Source organism: Vidua macroura, chromosome 18 (assembly GCF_024509145.1).
Source record: "Vidua macroura isolate BioBank_ID:100142 chromosome 18, ASM2450914v1, whole genome shotgun sequence".
NCBI classification, from domain to species: domain Eukaryota; kingdom Metazoa; phylum Chordata; class Aves; order Passeriformes; family Viduidae; genus Vidua; species Vidua macroura.
In genome coordinates this window covers 3956586-3973722 of record NC_071588.1, presented here as the reverse complement: position 1 = coordinate 3973722, position 17137 = coordinate 3956586, and the positions used below count along the sequence as shown (strand labels likewise).

At 46.8% G+C, this 17137-nt stretch overlaps 1 protein-coding gene across 2 annotated transcripts in view; it reads left to right on the top strand.

Annotated features, from left to right (window-relative positions):
• Positions 1–17137, top strand: part of HECTD4 (HECT domain E3 ubiquitin protein ligase 4) — a 65892-nt gene that overhangs the window by 40549 nt on the left and 8206 nt on the right. For both annotated transcript variants that reach the window (XM_053993702.1, XM_053993700.1), the window contains exons 42-68: positions 166–336; positions 755–924; positions 1253–1368; positions 2192–2295; positions 2520–2681; positions 2818–2966; positions 3196–3275; positions 3393–3556; positions 4011–4248; positions 4676–4812; positions 4983–5109; positions 5725–5862; positions 5971–6107; positions 6259–6419; positions 6603–6784; positions 7135–7340; positions 7660–7790; positions 7948–8153; positions 8977–9156; positions 9439–10745; positions 12201–12408; positions 13031–13254; positions 13336–13487; positions 13893–13999; positions 14771–14894; positions 15618–15808; positions 16283–16429. In XM_053993702.1, coding sequence (XP_053849677.1) covers positions 166–336; positions 755–924; positions 1253–1368; positions 2192–2295; positions 2520–2681; positions 2818–2966; positions 3196–3275; positions 3393–3556; positions 4011–4248; positions 4676–4812; positions 4983–5109; positions 5725–5862; positions 5971–6107; positions 6259–6419; positions 6603–6784; positions 7135–7340; positions 7660–7790; positions 7948–8153; positions 8977–9156; positions 9439–10745; positions 12201–12408; positions 13031–13254; positions 13336–13487; positions 13893–13999; positions 14771–14894; positions 15618–15808; positions 16283–16429 — 5419 coding nt within the window. The remainder of the gene's footprint in view (positions 1–165; positions 337–754; positions 925–1252; positions 1369–2191; positions 2296–2519; positions 2682–2817; positions 2967–3195; positions 3276–3392; positions 3557–4010; positions 4249–4675; positions 4813–4982; positions 5110–5724; positions 5863–5970; positions 6108–6258; positions 6420–6602; positions 6785–7134; positions 7341–7659; positions 7791–7947; positions 8154–8976; positions 9157–9438; positions 10746–12200; positions 12409–13030; positions 13255–13335; positions 13488–13892; positions 14000–14770; positions 14895–15617; positions 15809–16282; positions 16430–17137) is intronic.

Below are 17137 nucleotides of genomic sequence, written 5' to 3'. Positions count from 1 at the left end.
TGCACTGGGATCCTTGGCAGCAGGATGTGCTTGTGGAACAGCAGCTTGTGAAGCTTGTTTCCTAAAGCACCCCCCTGTGCTTGTGTGTGCAGTTGGTGTGTGATGTCAGACACTGATTCCTGGTTGTAACACCTTCAGTCTCATGCAGCTCTTCTTTGATTGTAGGTTTTAGGCAAAGGAATAGCAGGAAGCATTGGAGTTGTGGCATCTATTAATGAGCAAGAAGGTATAGCCACGGTCAAATTCCCACCCACCACTATAGACACTAGAAAGACCTCCCAGGCATCAGACACTTTAACTATTCCATTATCTAGGCTCTGTGTTCCAAGATCTGAGGTATGGGAGTTTTAAACATCCAATATTCAGTATAATCTCGATTCTTGCTTTATTTCTGTCACAGCATACTGACTATTAATCTGCAGCACGTAAAAAAAAGTGTTTCATCTTTGCTTATAAATGATTTGTAACGTTTGCTTTATTTTTTTAAGCATATATTAACAATATGTTCAAGTTCTCATTCAAGTAACAAATATTCATCTTTTGTGCTTAAAGATATTCTGTTGCATACTGGGTGGGAGGTTTTTATGTTTAATTTCTGGCTTGGTTTGGGGTTTGTTTATTTTTCTTTTATTGGTGTTTGGTGCTGATTTTGTGATAGTAAAATATAAGAATTAACTCCAGGTAATAAAACACCCTCATTTCTTAGAAACTAACTACTTGAATTTAACTTTTTACCGTGCCCCCCCACCATCAGGCATTGCCTCTTCATAAACTGTCCATTACTGAGAAGGTAGTACAGGCAGTCCAGTCCATGTTGCTCCCTCAGGAGGGAAGTCTCTCTATTCACACCTCACTTCCTGCAACAGGAGATGGCTCAACCCCAGTAATGGCAGTGGTCCGGCTCCTTGCTGAAATAAGAACCAGGTGAGTCCTGGCTTTGTGCACAAACATCCCAAGGAATTGCATGAGTTCTTGTGCCCTTCCTCTGGGGGTGTGCAGCAAGGGACTGCACAAATTCCTCTTTGCTCCCTTTTAGTGTCTGGGTGTTGTTCATGACTGTCCCTGCAACACACTGAGCAAATGCTTCAATAAATCCATCTAAGAATCAGGGAAAAGCTGCCTTTGGGGGAGGGTCCAGCTAAAACCAGGGTTTAGACCACCCTTAAACCACCCTTGAATTCACTGCTGTAATGCCAGCTTGGAATTCAGCACACACTTTGTAACACTTTAAATGTATTGTTTTTCTGTTCAGAGCATGCCTGGTGATGGCTCAGCTGTTGGAAGACAGCTCATTCTGTGAAGAATTCATTCAACAGTGCCCAGCTGCTGTAGAAGTTCTGAATTTGGTGGCCCAGGAGTGCAGCCCTGGTATGTATCCAACACCTTCTTGGCATATTCAGGTCAGAAACAGAGCAGCTTTTAAAATCATTTCAGCGTTTTCTCCTCCAGCTACTCAGAGTTTAGGAACTGGCACAGGACAGAGTGTCTTGTCACAGCTGCAGAGCTGCTGATGGAAGAGCAGCAAATAATCAGCCTAAATCATTAAACATTAGGCATTAATTTAGGCCAGAACAGGATTATTCTGTGTATCAAAGAAGCAAGTCCTGGTTTTCTTCTGCACTCTCCAGTTCCCTTGCTTCCAGCATATCTTCCTCTGCATTCCTTGACGTTATCTTTTGTTTTGCTTTTGATGACCTTTTTTGCTGGTTTTTGCAATGCTTTGTTATATTCCTGATCCTTGAGCTCTCCTTCTTTAAGGATCAGTACTGTGCCCAGCAGAAATCTTAGTTCAGGGACAAGTTTTTAGGAACATGCCAGAGAAAAAGTGGCTGAAGTAAAGGGTAGGAGCCTTAACTTCAGGGATTTAGGTGTCAAAGGGCAAGGACTGATTTTTGTGACAGTAGACATTTTTTTTTTCCTTTCCTGCCTTTGCTGGGCCATAAACTTGCTCACTAAAATGAACTTTAGATCTTAATTAACATAACAGTGTCTTCGCAAACCAAATGTAAATCAAACATGAGAAAATACTTGCATGTGTTAACATTTTACCCTTAATTCCATTGTTTAGGTGAGTGAGACTCATCAAACCTCCTCAAAGTGCAAATATAATATTTATTTCTGTGTTAAGATTGCACTGTTGGACTCGAGGAAGCAGCTGGAGGCTGATGCCTGGTGTGGGTTGTTGTTGCAGGGGAGAGGCTGGTGGTTGTGGAGATGCAGTGTGAGAGGTTACGGATGTTGTACCGGGACTGTGCTCGGCCCCCTCCTCCTCCCCTGCAAGCAGACAGGAGACAGGTGAGCACAGGGACAGTGCTGAGCCCTCTGCCCTGGGAGAACCCCCTGCTGCTGCCCAAACTGGGGGCATTCTTCTTGAAAGATCTCATTTAATGTGAACTTCTATATTGGGATGTGATTTGTTGGAGTTGTATTAAATGTGCCCCTCACAAACTGTGTGGTTGTATTTTAGTGGGTGACTTGAATTGTGATTGGTAGAATAAACTGCTCTGTTGTGTCTGCAGCCCAAAGAAATCACGTGGAGCCCATCCAGGGTGTTCCCCCCAGTGAGAGCCTGCATGTTCTCCTCACACCTCACTGCTGTGACCTTCCTGGCTGATCCCAGTGCAGGTGGGGGCCTTCCTCGGGGCACCTTTATCTATGCCACCTCCCCAGTGCCAGTACAGGTGAGACCTCACAGCTCTCCAGCACTTTGTCATTGAATATCCAACAGGGCATGAAAAGGAAAAGCAAAGAAAATTGCTTCTTTAAACTCTGTTTTGTAAATAACTTTTTAAAATGCGTTATTATTTTTATTTCTAGGCACCATCGTTCTACTGGGAAATTGAAGTGGTTTCCTATGGAGACACAGATGATGACACTGGGCCAATAGTTTCTTTTGGATTTGCCACAGAGGCTGAAAAACGGGATGGGGCTTGGACAAACCCAGTGGGCACCTGCCTCTTTCACAAGTAGGTTGGAGATGCACATCAAAAACCATGTTCAGTACATTTGTCAGCAGACTGGGGAGGGGGCTGTAGTGGGCAATACGTACTTGTAAATTGAATGCTAAAATGATGGACTGGAATATCTTTGCAAAATCAGGAGGGTTGAGTTGCCTTTGGAGTATCACAGCTTTGGTGGGTGGTGATGTTGCTCTGGCTCAGTGCTCTGTCTCACTGTGTCCTTGTTGCCCCTCAGCAATGGGCGAGCAGTGCATTACAATGGCTCCAGCCTGCTGCAGTGGAAGAGTGTCAGACTGGATGTGACTCTTTCCCCTGGTATGTGAAAGCATGGCTAAAATCCTTATATGCTCCATCAGAATATCCTCTAAACGTCAGGGAAATGTTGGATGAAAAAACTGATTAAATCCTTTTTCTGGCTGTGTTTTTCTCCAGGTGATGTAGCAGGAATTGGATGGGAAAGAACAGAAGGGACTCCCCCTCCACCAGGGCAGCCAGCAAAGGGCAGAGTTTATTTTACCTATTGTGGGCAGAGACTTGTGCCCTACCTAGAGGATGTGTCTGGTGGAATGTGGCCAGTTGTCCACATTCAGAAAAAGGCAAGTTTGTAACAGAAATATGTCACTTAATATACTTTCAGAAATATTAAAAACATTATATCAGATATTGAACCTGCTCTGTAGAAAAGCAAACTGATAGCTTTTACCTTTCTTGGGTAGGTTGAGGTATTCATTAGCCCTCCCAGGTGCATGGGTTGTGTCATTATTTTGTTTTTCCCTGCCCATTAGCCCAGCAGTGTGCAGCTGGCCTGGCAGGATGCCTTGTGCCATGCCAGGAGCTCCTCTCTTAGCATTCCTGGCCAGCAGTGGCCTTGCTTCAAAGCACCCAGCTTGAAGCTGGAAAGCAGGCGAGTTCAAAGTGTCTTCAGCAGCTTGAAGCTTTCCCAGAGTGCCAGCTGGGGATCCTGGTGGCAGGGAGGTGTGATCAGCTCCTGCCTGGGGCCGAGTGAGGGCTCAGAGCAGGATCTGAGAGCTTCCCTGCATCCCTTTGCAGAACACCAAGGTGCGGGCCAACTTCGGCTCGCGGCCGTTCGCCTACGCCGAGGGCCAGGCTCACCGCAACGCCGCCGACCTGTGCCTGGACCTGGCCGAGGAGATCAGTGCCAACTTCGAGGCCTTGCCCTTTGCCATGGCCTCTGACAGTGACAATGACGCTGGCACCAGCATCGCCTCCGACCCCGGCGCCCACGGGCCCCCCTGCAGGATCGCCGCCGTCGCCACGGCTCAGCAACGTAAAGTGACATTCACTCCTTTGAAAGCCCTCCCGGCAGGAATGCCAAGCAAGGAAATGGGATTTAAGCCCAGCCTGGCTGCAGTCCTTAGGCCTTAGGTAGTGCTTGTTTAGGTGGGGCAGTACCACAAGTCAAAGCCATGTCTATCTGATTTTAGACAAGGCAATTAAAACCATCTTCTTTGGTCTTCCTCTGTGTGAATACACAAATTATTTGTAATTAACGCAGCTTCAATGAGAAATGATCTCATTAGGGCTTGGGATACAATAGGCTGTCACGGTGGATTGGATCAGCCAATTGGTTATGCTGTGTCAAAAGGAATTGCATTCCCACCCCCTGATTGGAGAGCATGGAATGCTGTGTATCTCCAATTTCATGGGATGTCTTTGCATGCATTAGCATCTCATTATTTGTCTGTGTCTTGCAGAGTATGACAGTGACACATCCTGCCACTATAAAATGGAGCTGAGCTATGAGAACTTCATCACCTCAGGCCCTGACCCACACCCCCCTCCTATTGCAGATGATGAAAGTGATGATGATGATGACGATGATATTCCCAGGGTGAGGAATGTAGCAAACTCTGCCTCCTCTAACTTAGAGCCTAAAATCAGATCTTGTCATTTAGATTTTGAAATTCAGCCACGCAAGAGTTCCTCCTGCTTCCCTAACAAAAATATAACTGCTGGTAACTTATCACTTCTTGGTGTTCTAAAACACTTCTGTCTTTGTAGGAGGATCACTATGCCCTCTTGGTCAAAGCCTGGGAAACCAAAGTTTTCCCTACTATTAGAAGAAGATTCCGTAATGAGGCTGAAAGGAAGTCTGGGCTGGATCAGATTAAAGGAGCTTTACAGTTAGGTATGTATTTATTTCCATGCATGTTGTTTTCTGTGATGTGCAGGAAGTCTGAGAGAACACCTGTATTTCTTTCATAATTTACTGTATTCAGGGCTGGAAAACTTTTAAGAAAATTTTACTTGCTCTTTCCCTCCAGTGCTTAGAATTTGGTTTGTGCTCATGCTTTTTCTTCAACACTTTTACTATATTTGACTATTTAATAGAGAAAATGGTTTCAGAAATAGTGACAGAACTCTTTGTGATGTGGATACAGAAATATTCTGGCATAATAGTGTGGGAAGAAACTATATCTGTGCATTTTCTGTCTGTGACTATCAAGGCAAAACTTTTTGGGTTTAAGTAATAATGAGGGGAAATTTGGGAGTTTTGTAGAATTCAGGTCTGGCAGGGCAATGTGTTTATGGGAAAGTCCCATTAAGAGCAAGGTAGGAATTCTGAGGCCTGATGAGAAGCTGAGGAAAAGCTTTCTCAGGAAAACTCCCAATTTCCAGCTTTCATCTTGACTGAGAGAGTATTTAAGTAATTGGAAAACTCACCTGCTTGGGATCTTAATGAGGATAAGAACTTACTTCAAGTGGCTGATGGAAATAACTTGCACTCCCTCCTGTCTTTCAGGAATGGTTGATATAGCAAGGCAAACTGTGGAATTCCTGTACGAGGAAAACGGAGGCATCCCACGGGATCTCTACCTTCCCACCATCGAGGATATCAAAGATGAAGCAAACAAATTCACAATTGATAAAGTACGGAAAGGTAAGGCCAGCACAACGGATCCTGAGGGGTAAAGAAAAGCTCAGGGGTTTTTGGGATCTAATTGTCACCTGAGGAAAACACCTTCAAAGTGGTGTCCCTTTCTGCCAGGTCTCACCGTGGTGACTCGCTCTCCTGACAGCAACAACGTCACCAGCAGTGCTGTAGGAACAGCTCTACCCAAATTTGCCATTCGGGGCATGCTGAAGACATTTGGTCTTCATGGGGTTGTCCTGGATGTGGACTCGGTGAGTAAAGATACCCTGGCAGGACTTTTAATGATCAGCATGACACAGCTGGGAGCAAAAACTGCTCAGGATGCAGGATTTGGGCTCTCTTGGAAGGAAAAATGTGGTTATAATTACTGTGTTAGTGACAGTGCTGGGTTTGGTGTTGCAGGTGAATGAACTGGTCCAAGTGGAGACCTATCTGCGGAGTGAGGGGGTCCTGGTGAGGTACTGGTATCCCATTGACATGTTGGAAAGGCCACCTGCAGGGTACAGGAGGACTGCAACCAATGGATTGGTCACCCTGGATAACACCAACATCCAAATTCACAGGTGAAAAAAGAGATGTAGTTACAAGGCACTTCATTAGCTGAATTTGAATTACCTGAAGAGCATTTCCTGTAGTACAGTTACCTGCTACAGCTTTGTTCTAAGCAGTACAAACTTCTGAAATCTTACTGTCATGGTTGGATTTAATGTTAAGGAATTAATAGAATTAATGTTTGTGTTCCCTAGGGAGCTGTTGAGGAGTGAAGCTGCCCTGGCCAAGCTCTACTGTCGCATGGCTCTGCTCAATATTTTTGCTCCCAAATCTCCCCACATGTTCACTCGGCTGTTCCACATTCCTGCCATCCGGGATATCACCCTGGAGCACCTGCAGCTGCTCTCCAACCAGCTTCTTGCACCACCTCTTCCTGGTAAACACTTGGTTTTGTCACAGCTCTTCTTTGGTACAGTCTTTTTCTGGGGACAAAAAAAAAGAATGGATTTGGTATTTCTTTATTAGGTGGTTAATAATGATAGTATTTAAGAACGAGCCAGGGTGCTGGGCTGAGGCTGGTGAGGGGCACAGCTGGCATGGAGAGGCCATCCCAGCCACAAGGCTGGGCCTGGGTGGGTCCTTTCTCCTGCTGACTTTTAGGCAAGGAGTTTTCCACTTGAAAACAGAGGTTGGGAATCTTCCAGGTGTTTTACAGTTTTTGTTTCCCAGGCTACGTAAACATTTGGAGTGATCTCCAAATCTGTGCTGTTTTCCTTGTTACTCCAGATGGAACCATCAGCTCAAGCTCCATTCTCCTGGCCCAGTCCCTGCAGCACTGCATCCATTCCCAGACCTGTGCTGCCACAGACCTCTTCTACCAGGGCAATTCCCAGGCCATCAGGGAGTGGCTCACTGTGGCCATCACTCGGACACTGCATCAGGGAGAGGAGAGTCTGTTGGACCTCACCAAACAGATCTGCTCCTTTCTGCAGGTAAAATACTCACTCTTGGGTTCCCTTCTCAGCTTCTCTCAGCTGAGAGCCCTTGTTCTCTGTGTGGTTGAAATTTCCATGATGCTGTCCCTCACAGGGAATTATTGTTTCTCTGGATGGGTTCTGTTATCCTGATTGGAGTGGGCACACTGAAAACAGAAGCAGTAGCAATGCTCTGGATTGAATTAAAGTGAAGTGGCCTCCCACTGTGTTGTAATTTGCAATTAATTAAACACATTGGCTATAGAGCACTCTATAAATAAAGAAGAGGGAGGAGGTTTGCTGCTGTTGGGATCTCTCACGAATTTTCCTGTTACAGGCAGCACCAGAACAATTTCCTGCCGAAGAATTCCCAATTTCTGAATCCAAGGTCAACATGGATGTGAATTTCCCTGGGGCTGCCTTTGTGATTGTGTCCTGCAAGGAAAGTCAGTCTGGGTTCCGAAAAGAGTGAGTCATGGAGAGGGGCAAAGCTGGGTCTGAGCCTGGGGATGGAGTTATTTATTTTTTTTTCAGTTTTCTCTTCTCCAAGACTTACTCTTGAGTGGTGGCTGGGATATTTTCCAGCTGGTTTGAGCCTAACCAAGCTGTGCTGCTGTTTCCCCAGCTCGTCCCTGTACAAGGCCCCCTGGGCTCGGGTGCTGGTCTATGGGCTGGGGCACAAGGTGAAGAGGAACGGGCAGCTGAACCTGATCGAGGCCGTGTGCTACCCCCGCGACGCCTCCCCCACCAACACCGGCCTCACGCCGCCGCCCACCACCAACCAGTACCCAGCTGTGATCACCCCCACGGACAGGGTGCACATCAAACTGGGTGAGCACGGCCACGGCACGAGGGAAAAGCCTTCACTGTGCTCTCAGAGCTGAGAGCAGTTTCATGATGGCTTCTGCAGCACCTTCTTGTGTGGTCACCAGTCCTAGCAGCAGATAGGACAGGATTTTTTGTACAAGGAACTCATTCTTAACCAAAAAAGCCTGGTTTTACAGCCATTGGCAAACATCTGATTCTGATTTTTATATTCCAGGAGTTCACCCAGCAGGGTTTGTATTTGAAATATTTCATTCAAAATACTAATTTCTGCAGCGTTCGTGTTTGAGGAGCTGTTTCAGATGGAGAATAATTTTTTATTGCTTTTTTAGGTGTTTGTAGGACCCTCTTATCCACAGAGTAATACAGTATAGCAATGCTTAGGTCACTCCAGCAAGAAGAATCATTAATATTCTTTTACTCTTGCCCAGAGAGAGGGACAGTGGGATTTAGAGCAGTGAAGGTGACTTGAGTGCAGTGAATTCTTAAAAATTCCCCTTGGAGATCCTGAAGTTCTTCTGCTGATGTTGTTTTCACTACCCATTAGACAGAAATAAATTATTTTGGGGAAAGTTCTGTTTGTACATTTAGACATGTTCAGGCTCAAAATTATTCTGTATGTGAATAAAATGTTCTCTGTACATTTATAATTATAGATAATATTAATTTATCAATATAGAGAAACATTCCTATTTGTTTATTACAAGGTGCTACAGAGAAAATTCTCACTTAACAGAAGTTTAGCCTTTAGAAAATCCCAAAAATTGCTGTTTTTACTTTCTCAATGCTCAGAATCATGATAAGTGTTTTCTTGGACCTTTTTGCTTAGGAGTGTCTCCTCCTCCTGGAGCTGTACTGGTTTTGCATTCCCTCCCCTTGGAATTCCCCCTGGCAATGGCATTCACTGAACAGCTCTTAACCTGGAAATTAGAAGACGGGGATGGAAAATCCGAAGATGAACTGGATACAATTCCTGCCTCAGTTCTCCTGCAAGTAGTGGAATTTTTAGGTGAGAATGGAGTAATGAGTAATAAGCACTGATAATGTGCCGGTTCAGGTGGAGAGTTTAGGAAACAAAAACTACAATTGAAATTTTCTGAGCTCTTCCACTATAATAAAACTTTCTTCAATCTCCAGAAATGTTCTGCTGATCTGCAGTTCTTGGAATAACCTTCCTGTCTGTCTTATTGCTGCCATGACATTGAAATGAGCTTTTCTGGTGCTTTTTAAATGTTACTTTCTGCTAAGAGTGAAACACTGCTGACTGCCATGCCTTGCCTTTCTCACACAGGCAACTTCCTCTGGACAACCGACATGGCAGCGTGTGTGAAGGAATTGATCTTTCACCTCTTGGCCGAGCTGCTTCGCAAAATCCACAATCTGGAGCAGAAGAAGAATCCAGCAGGATTGTCCTCATCCATCGCCCTGCAGCTCAACCCCTGCCTGGCCATGCTCATGGCCCTGCAGTCAGAGCTGCACAAGCTCTACGATGAGGAAACCCAGAACTGGGTGTCTGGGAATGCCTGTGGTGGCTCTGGGGTTGGAGTGGCCGACCAGGGAAGATTCTCCACGTACTTCCATGCCCTGATGGAAGTGTGCCTGGCTGTGGCAGAAGTCACCTTGCCCATCAACATGAGCGTGACAGCCAATGTGATCTCATCCACCAGTGCCCCAAATCTTAGTGACTCTTCCTCCTCGTCCTCATCTTCCCCAGGGCAGACACCACAGAGCCCGAGCTTGCTGTCCAAGAGGAAAAAAGTCAAAATGAAGCGGGAAAAAACCTCAACTTCAGGGAAAAGGGCTTCATCCAGGGCGGCCGATACGGACGCGGCGCTCCTCAGCATCGGGGGCAGCAAGCCTGAGGACATGCTGTGGTTCCACAGAGCTCTGACCCTGCTGATCATCCTCAGGCACCTGACAAAGAAGGACCCCCAGGGGCTGGGTGTGACCAACGATGCCGTGGCAGACGCCTGCCAGGCCCTGGTGGGACCCACGGCCCACAGCCGCCTGCTCGTCATCTCCGGCATCCCCACGCACCTGGAGGAGGGCACTGTCAGGAACGCCATCAGGAAGGCCTGCAACGCCCACGGCGGGGTCTTCAAGGATGAGATCTACATCCCTTTGCAGGAAGAGGATCCCAAAAAAACCAAGGACAAAGCAGAAGGAGGCGAGTGCAGGACGGAGCTGGAGAAGCCGACGGTTTCCAGCAGCGCCGACAGTTTGGACATCAGCAGCTCCAGCAGCGTCACCCCCGCCATGAGCGTCAGCGCCTCGGCGTCCACCAGCCAGGCCTCCCTGTGCAGCTCCCAGGGAATATCCCGCACCGTCAGCGACATCTCCGTGGACCAGTTCCAGGCAGGGCTGGAGCTGGCCATCCCGCCCGGATTGCTGGAGCAGCCACACGTGGTGTCCAGCCAGGAGAGTTTGGATCTTTCCCACTGCAGCACCGGGAGCCTGGGCAGCCTGGGCAGCCTCGGGGAGCCCCTGGACAACGTGGAGACGGCGTCGGTGTCGGACGTGGGCTCCATGTACACGGTGACATCTCTGGACAATCAGCCGCTGCTGGCACGGCCCATCAAGGGCTTCGCTGTGGTGGAGGTAACGGAGAGGGATCTCTGCAGCCAGGGTTTTTGGGAGAATGGGATCTCACTCTAGGAACTGGCTTTTTCCATGGTAAATGTATGTCTAAAAGCATGGGAAACTGGGAGTTCTCAGCTTGGATAGGATGCCTGAGGGGCACAGAATTCCCTTGTCCACATTCATGGTCTCGGGAACAATCCCTGTCTCTCAAAGGACAGAGGGGACCCGGTAGTGGAGTGATCCAGCAGCAAGTGGAGAACAGAAGGAAGTAGGGAAGAGTTCTTGTGTGTTCCAGCTTGTAGAGCTCGTTTTCACAGAGTGCTGCTGAAGCCAAGACTATAAATTAATTCTTAAGGGATTAAATTCCTGGAGGATTGATAGCTGTGGAGCACAGCAGCCAGTGCAACTTCCAACTGAGGAAATATTTAAACTGCTTTGCAGAGGCTGGGAGAACATGTCAGGGGAAAGATCAATTAATTTCCTCTTTCATGTGCCTTTCTCTAAGATTTGTTCTGGCCACCACTGAGATGAATTTAGAGATTGGGGCCCTTTTGGTTTGACCCACAAGACAATTATTTAATGTTTAATCAGTACATTTCCACCTATTTTGAACCATCTGGATTTCTCTATGAAGCTACTTTAGGAGAGATGATAAATTTTGTTGCTGTCTGGTTCCAGATTAATTTTTAAAAGCATTGTGGGTGGTTGCCATTGGTGCTGGGTCACTCCAGGTGTTCAGCTGTGCTCAAGAGCCTTCCTCTCTGCTGCTTCCACAGATTGCCTGCTGCAGATTTATCAGGAGTTTCCAAAAGCACAGCCATTCCTGATAGCCTGGGAATGGAGAGAGATGTTTTTGTATAGTCTGGGATTGTATCAGTTCCTCTTTTAGAAGAAAATCAGCTTATTCAACTCTGCAAGTTGCTATTCTTGAGCTGTTAATTGACGTGGAGACATCATTGAAATAAAGCATTAAGTGTGGAGAGAAAGCTGCCAGAGTGTTCACATGGAAACTATTGCAAGTCTGGTAGTGGTTATTCTAGGAATCAGAGGAAGTTGCTGTTCCCCTTCCCAGTCTGTGTAGCTGAGGCTTCAAGGCCTGTGCTAATTGAGGTTTTCCAGAGTGGGGAATTGAGGCAGGGACAGCAGAGTTACAAATAATGCCAGCTAACCTGGCTGACACCTTCATCTCCTTCCCTGCTGTTCCCAAGGGCTGTCTCCAGCCTGAGAAATGGGATAGCTGGATCAGAGCTGTGCCTGCTTAACTCCCAGCATGAGGATCTCAGTGTTCTCAGAAAGGATCTTTTCTAGGCTGAACCTGAATTTTGGCATCAAATTATTGATGCAGCAGAGAAGAGAAGCAAGAATGATTATCAGAATGGGGAGTGGGAGAAAAGCTTAAACCCCAAATTCCTCTGAATGGAAGTGAATTTGTTTTCTCAGAATTGCTATGAACTAATTTCATTATTTGTACAGATAAGGTCAAGAGCTAAAATAGAGAAAATCCGAGCCAGCCTCTTCAACAGCAGTGACCTCATTGGCTTGTCCAGCCTGGATGGGGAGGATGAGCTCATGGAGATGTCAACTGAAGAGATTTTAACTGTTTCCACTGTAAATCAGAGTTTGTTTGACACCCAGGGGAGCCCAGCACTAGAAGATTATTTCAATGATAAGTCAATAAAAGGTAGGTGGTTTGATATTGGCAAATCCCTCCTGTGTTCAGCATTTTGGGGGATGAACAGGGCTCAGATTCTCCTTGGTTCGGTATAAATCAGGGGTGACAATGAGCCAGGGAGAAATTCCAAAGTAAGTTTTATCCCTCCAGGAGCTATTTGCAAGCTGAACATTGCTCAGCTGTCCACCCAGCTAATCAAATAAATCATAAACAAATAAACACTCCTCATTAACACAAAAAAACTACTGATTTAATTTTTTAGGGACTTCTTTTGAGAAAATAGCCACTGAAATAACTTTTGGCTGCTAGTTCAGTTGATAGGTGTTGGTCTCTGCCTGCACAACATCATTTTTATCCTGGCATGATAAATAAGCTGCATTTTTCATCCCCACTACTCCCTCAAGTAATAATTACAGGATGTGGCCAATTCTGTATTTAATGGGGTACAGAAGGAGCAAATTTTTCACTGAAAAAGTGATTTTTTTTTTCCCTGCAAAAGTGATTTTTCCATCTCAAAGCAGGTGCCATGTGAAAGAATATTTTCTTTGAATACAAAATCTATTTTCATTTTTCATATTCTAACCAGCTCTCATGGTATTTTGTACCAAATTGTTGGTTTTCTTTTAATTAGGTGAAAAACTGGTCCCAGGTGCTCGGGAAGTTCTCACAGAGATCTTTAAAAGCTGTGTCCATTCAGAGCAAATGCTGAGCCTGACCCCAGCCAAGCCCATCAAGGTGGCTGACATTTACCTCAGCAAGGAGCAGATCAATTCCCAAACCCCTGGGAACCTCCTCCACGTCTTCTTCACCAACGTCCGCCCTCCCAAGAAGGTGCTGGAGGACCAGCTGACCCAGGTAATGCTTTGCCAGCTGTTCTCAGCCTCTTTTGGTATCACTTGAAAGCATTGGGTGATGATTCACTTTTTGTCTTGGAAGATTTTAAGGAAATATGGAGTTCCCAAGCCCAAATTTGACAAGAGCAAGTACAACAAGGCAGGCAAGGAGCAGCACCCGGTGAAGGTGGTGAGCACCAAGCGCCCGGTCACCAAACCCCCCACCAAGGAGAAGTCCATGCTCAACAGTGTCAGGTGGGTGTCCTCAGCCTTGTGGCACTTGTGGAATATTGGATTTCACTGTAGAAATCCAGGTTTTTATCTCCCATCCCTCTGTGCTTCTGTGTATTGGAAGAGGGAAACGTGGCCGTGGCGTTAATGCCAGAGCGTCTCAGATTTCTGGAAATTATTTGGCAAAGCTTTTCTTTTTCCAGAGATTGGAGTGGAGTTATTTGGATCTATTTATAGAACATTGGAATTGTTCTATCAGTGTTCTATCCCAGTGCACTTACTCCAAAACACAGATCAGGCTGGACAGGGTTTGCAGTAATCCATGCAGGAGTGGGACTGGATGGGCTTTAGGATCCTTCCAACCAATTTTGGGGTTCTGTGAACAGATGAAAGAAAACTTTTGATCCTAACACCCACTTTGTCCCTCAGCCGAACAGCCTTAAGTGAGAAGAAACCCACTGTAAAGCCCAAATCTCCTGAGAAGAGCAAACCTGAGGAGAAGGACCCTGAGAAGTCTCCCACTAAGAAACAGGAAGGTGGGAGCTGCAGAGAATTTTTAATAGTTTTCTTGTAGAAAACCATTTTTATTGACATGTTTATACGACTTCACGATAGACTTGGTTTCTCTTTATTTCTAACAAGTCTAACTAATTTTCTTTTTTAAATAGTGATTTAAAATGCTGCTTTTATTTGTGTTTCTGTGAATCTGGGGCCATCAGTGTGAGAGCAGCAGTGTGTAGGACATGTCAATAAAGCAGGCAGAAAACTTCCTAAGGGTTAGTTCCAAGGCTTTGGTGTAGTGAGGGTTTGGGATATTATGGATTTGAACCAGGTGGATTTATGTTGTCCTTCTCAATTTATATTGGGAAATTCTTCAGTTACAAGTGGAAAATAGGATAAAAAAGATGATTGAGATACCTCAGAACTTCTGGAGGAGTCAGCACAGCCATGGGGGACAGAGGTTGTGCTCAGAACTTTAGTCTGGTGGAAGAGTGAACAGGCACAAGTTTGGATTCCCCTCTTCCTGGCAAGAAGTGCCAGGTTAGCTCAGAAAAGGGGAATTTCAGCATCCAGCCAAGTAGGGTTAGAGGGAGAGGTGCAGTGAGGGATTTGAGCCCTTTAGGGGAGTGAGAAGGTGCCATTGAGGTGGACTTGACCAACGTGTGATAGATGGAACACCCCGGGAAAGGGTCCATGGTGGGATGGGACAGCAGGAGGAAACTGGCAGCAGCCTCCTCCTGCCCTTGTGTGAGGTGAGAACTTCATGGCAAGTCATGAACTCTTTGCTGGTCCACGTTTGGTGGCAGTTCCTGAGGAGAAGTACCTGACCCTGGATGGATTTCACCGGTTCGTGGTGGACCGCTCCAAGCAGGACATCCGGAGCGTGTGGAGAGCCATCCTGTCCTGTGGCTACGACCTGCACTTTGAGAGGTACAGCTTGCAAATCTCTTTGAGGGACTGATACTCACTGTGCTCACTTGATCCCAAGTCTCCCTAATCCAAGAAGCTTTTAACACTTCCATCCATGGCTGCAAGGCCTGTAGGGAAGTCAGTTACTTCCTCAAAATGCGTTTTAAAAGTCACGTGCTGTCCAAATGCAGGTCCTGATTTCTTGCTCACAGCATGGCCGACAAAATCAGATGCCACAGTGTCCTTTAGAGCTTCCAAACTGTATAATAAATTACCTGAAGGGAACTGTCTGTCTCTGGTTTCCTTCCCCAGCCAGTGCACTGGGTCATTGTTTAACTGGCAGGGTTGTTACTGGGTCAGAAATGCTTTAGAAGAGGGAACTGTTACATTTCTTCTTAATATTGTAGAGGAAGAAAGTCTCTTAAATGAATTCTCCTTATCTGCCTGTGTCAGAGCATAGGCTAATTGCCCCTTATCATCTCCAGAGGAGATAGTGCACTAAGAGAGCTTAATAGGCAGTGCCTTTGTGCCTAATTATTTAATACCAGTGAGGAGAAGTGATGAATCAGCTCTTGGCCTCACACTGGGACTCTTGTCATGGAACAGCTCTGCTTAAGGAAAGGGGAGTGAAGAGCAGGGCACCAGCTTCTACTCCAGGTGTAATCCTCCTCCAGGTGTGGTTGTACCCCAGGTGTAGTTGTCCAGCACCCTGTGAGTGAGCAGCTCTGCCCTGTCCCCCTCCAGGTGTGCCTGCATCGACGCCAGACACGCGCAGAAGGCGTCGCGCAAGTGGAGCCTGGAGATGGACGTGGCCCTGGTGCAGTACATCAACCGCCTGTGCCGCCACCTGGCCATCACCCCTGCACGCCTCCACCCCCACGAGGTGTACCTGGACCCAGCTGATGCAGCAGATCCCAGGATTTCCTGTCTCCTGAGTATGTGTGGATGGTTGGCATGGAGGCTTTTTTCAGGGGAAGAGTTGGGAACGCTCCTGGTGTTCCGTTGGAGGCTCAGTGGGATGAGGGGAGTGCTGAGTCTGCCTCTTCTCTCTCCTTTGGTGTGTGCTTGGGTAAAGTCAGGGATGCACTGCAGCTGCTCCCTGCTCTCCAAGCAGAGTTTCCAGATCAGGCTGGAGCAGGAAATTCCTGGTGGGTTCAACTTGCAGGGGAAGGAAGGCTGGATTTCCACAGATTTTAGACACCTAAATCCTGTTCTAAGCGCTTCAGGAGGAAAATTCAGTGATAATGGGAGATTCTGGACTTACACCCAGAGACTGGAGATCCAGGAAGGAACATCAGGGATCAGAGGGGCTGCTTTGTGTAGCTCCTGTACCAAACCTGCAGAGAGGGATTTGCAGGAGGTGGAACAGGAATCTGTTCCTGACTCTGACTGGGTTTTTCCCCCCGCAGACGTCCCCGTGGAGAGCCTGCGGCTGCGCTTCGCCCTGCTGCAGTCCCTCAACACCACCCTGGAGACCTTCTTCCTGCCGCTGGTGGAGCTGCGCCAGACCGAGATGTACGGCAACAGCATCGCTGCCTTGCTGCAGGAGGCCAAAGGTCAGCTGGCCACTGGCCCTGGGGCATGGACCACAGGGCACTGCTGAGGGGCACTGACCACGGGGCACTGCTGCAGGGCACTTCTCTCTTGGTTTGCTTTTAAAGGAGAGGGGCGTTATCCTCGTGACACCACGACCGCAGAGGGAGTTGTTCCATCTTCTGTGTCCGTGGGTCTTCATCCTCTTAGGAGTATGCAGAAATTAAAGCTCTCTGTTAGTTAACAAGCAGGTCAGGTGAAAGTCCCAGGACTTTGCTGTTGTAGCATTAGCAAGATCAAGAAAATACTCAAGTGCATCAGAGTATTTTTACAGCCTTCGTTAGACACCAAAAAACCCCAAGGTTTGGGGCATTACATTGCCCAGATTTGTTTTCTGAAGAAGATAGAGAATTAACCAGGGGTGTCAGTGTGTAAAAGGAGGTTTTTGTATTGGCCCAGCTGGAAAAAAAACACTCCTGAACCAGTGTGGGGGAGTGAGGAATGTTCAGAGATTTCTCTTCACAGAGATATGAGGTATTAAATATATTTTTGGGGCAGTGTCACAGCCCTATTTTTTATCATCATTTCTTGCCTGTAGCTTTACTGTCAAAACATCTCAGATTGCTGAAAACTATTTGGCAAAGTGTTCCTATTTACAGAGATTGTGGTGGAGTTGCTGGGATCTATTTATAGAACATTGGAATTGGGTTCACCAGTGTTTCATCCCAGTG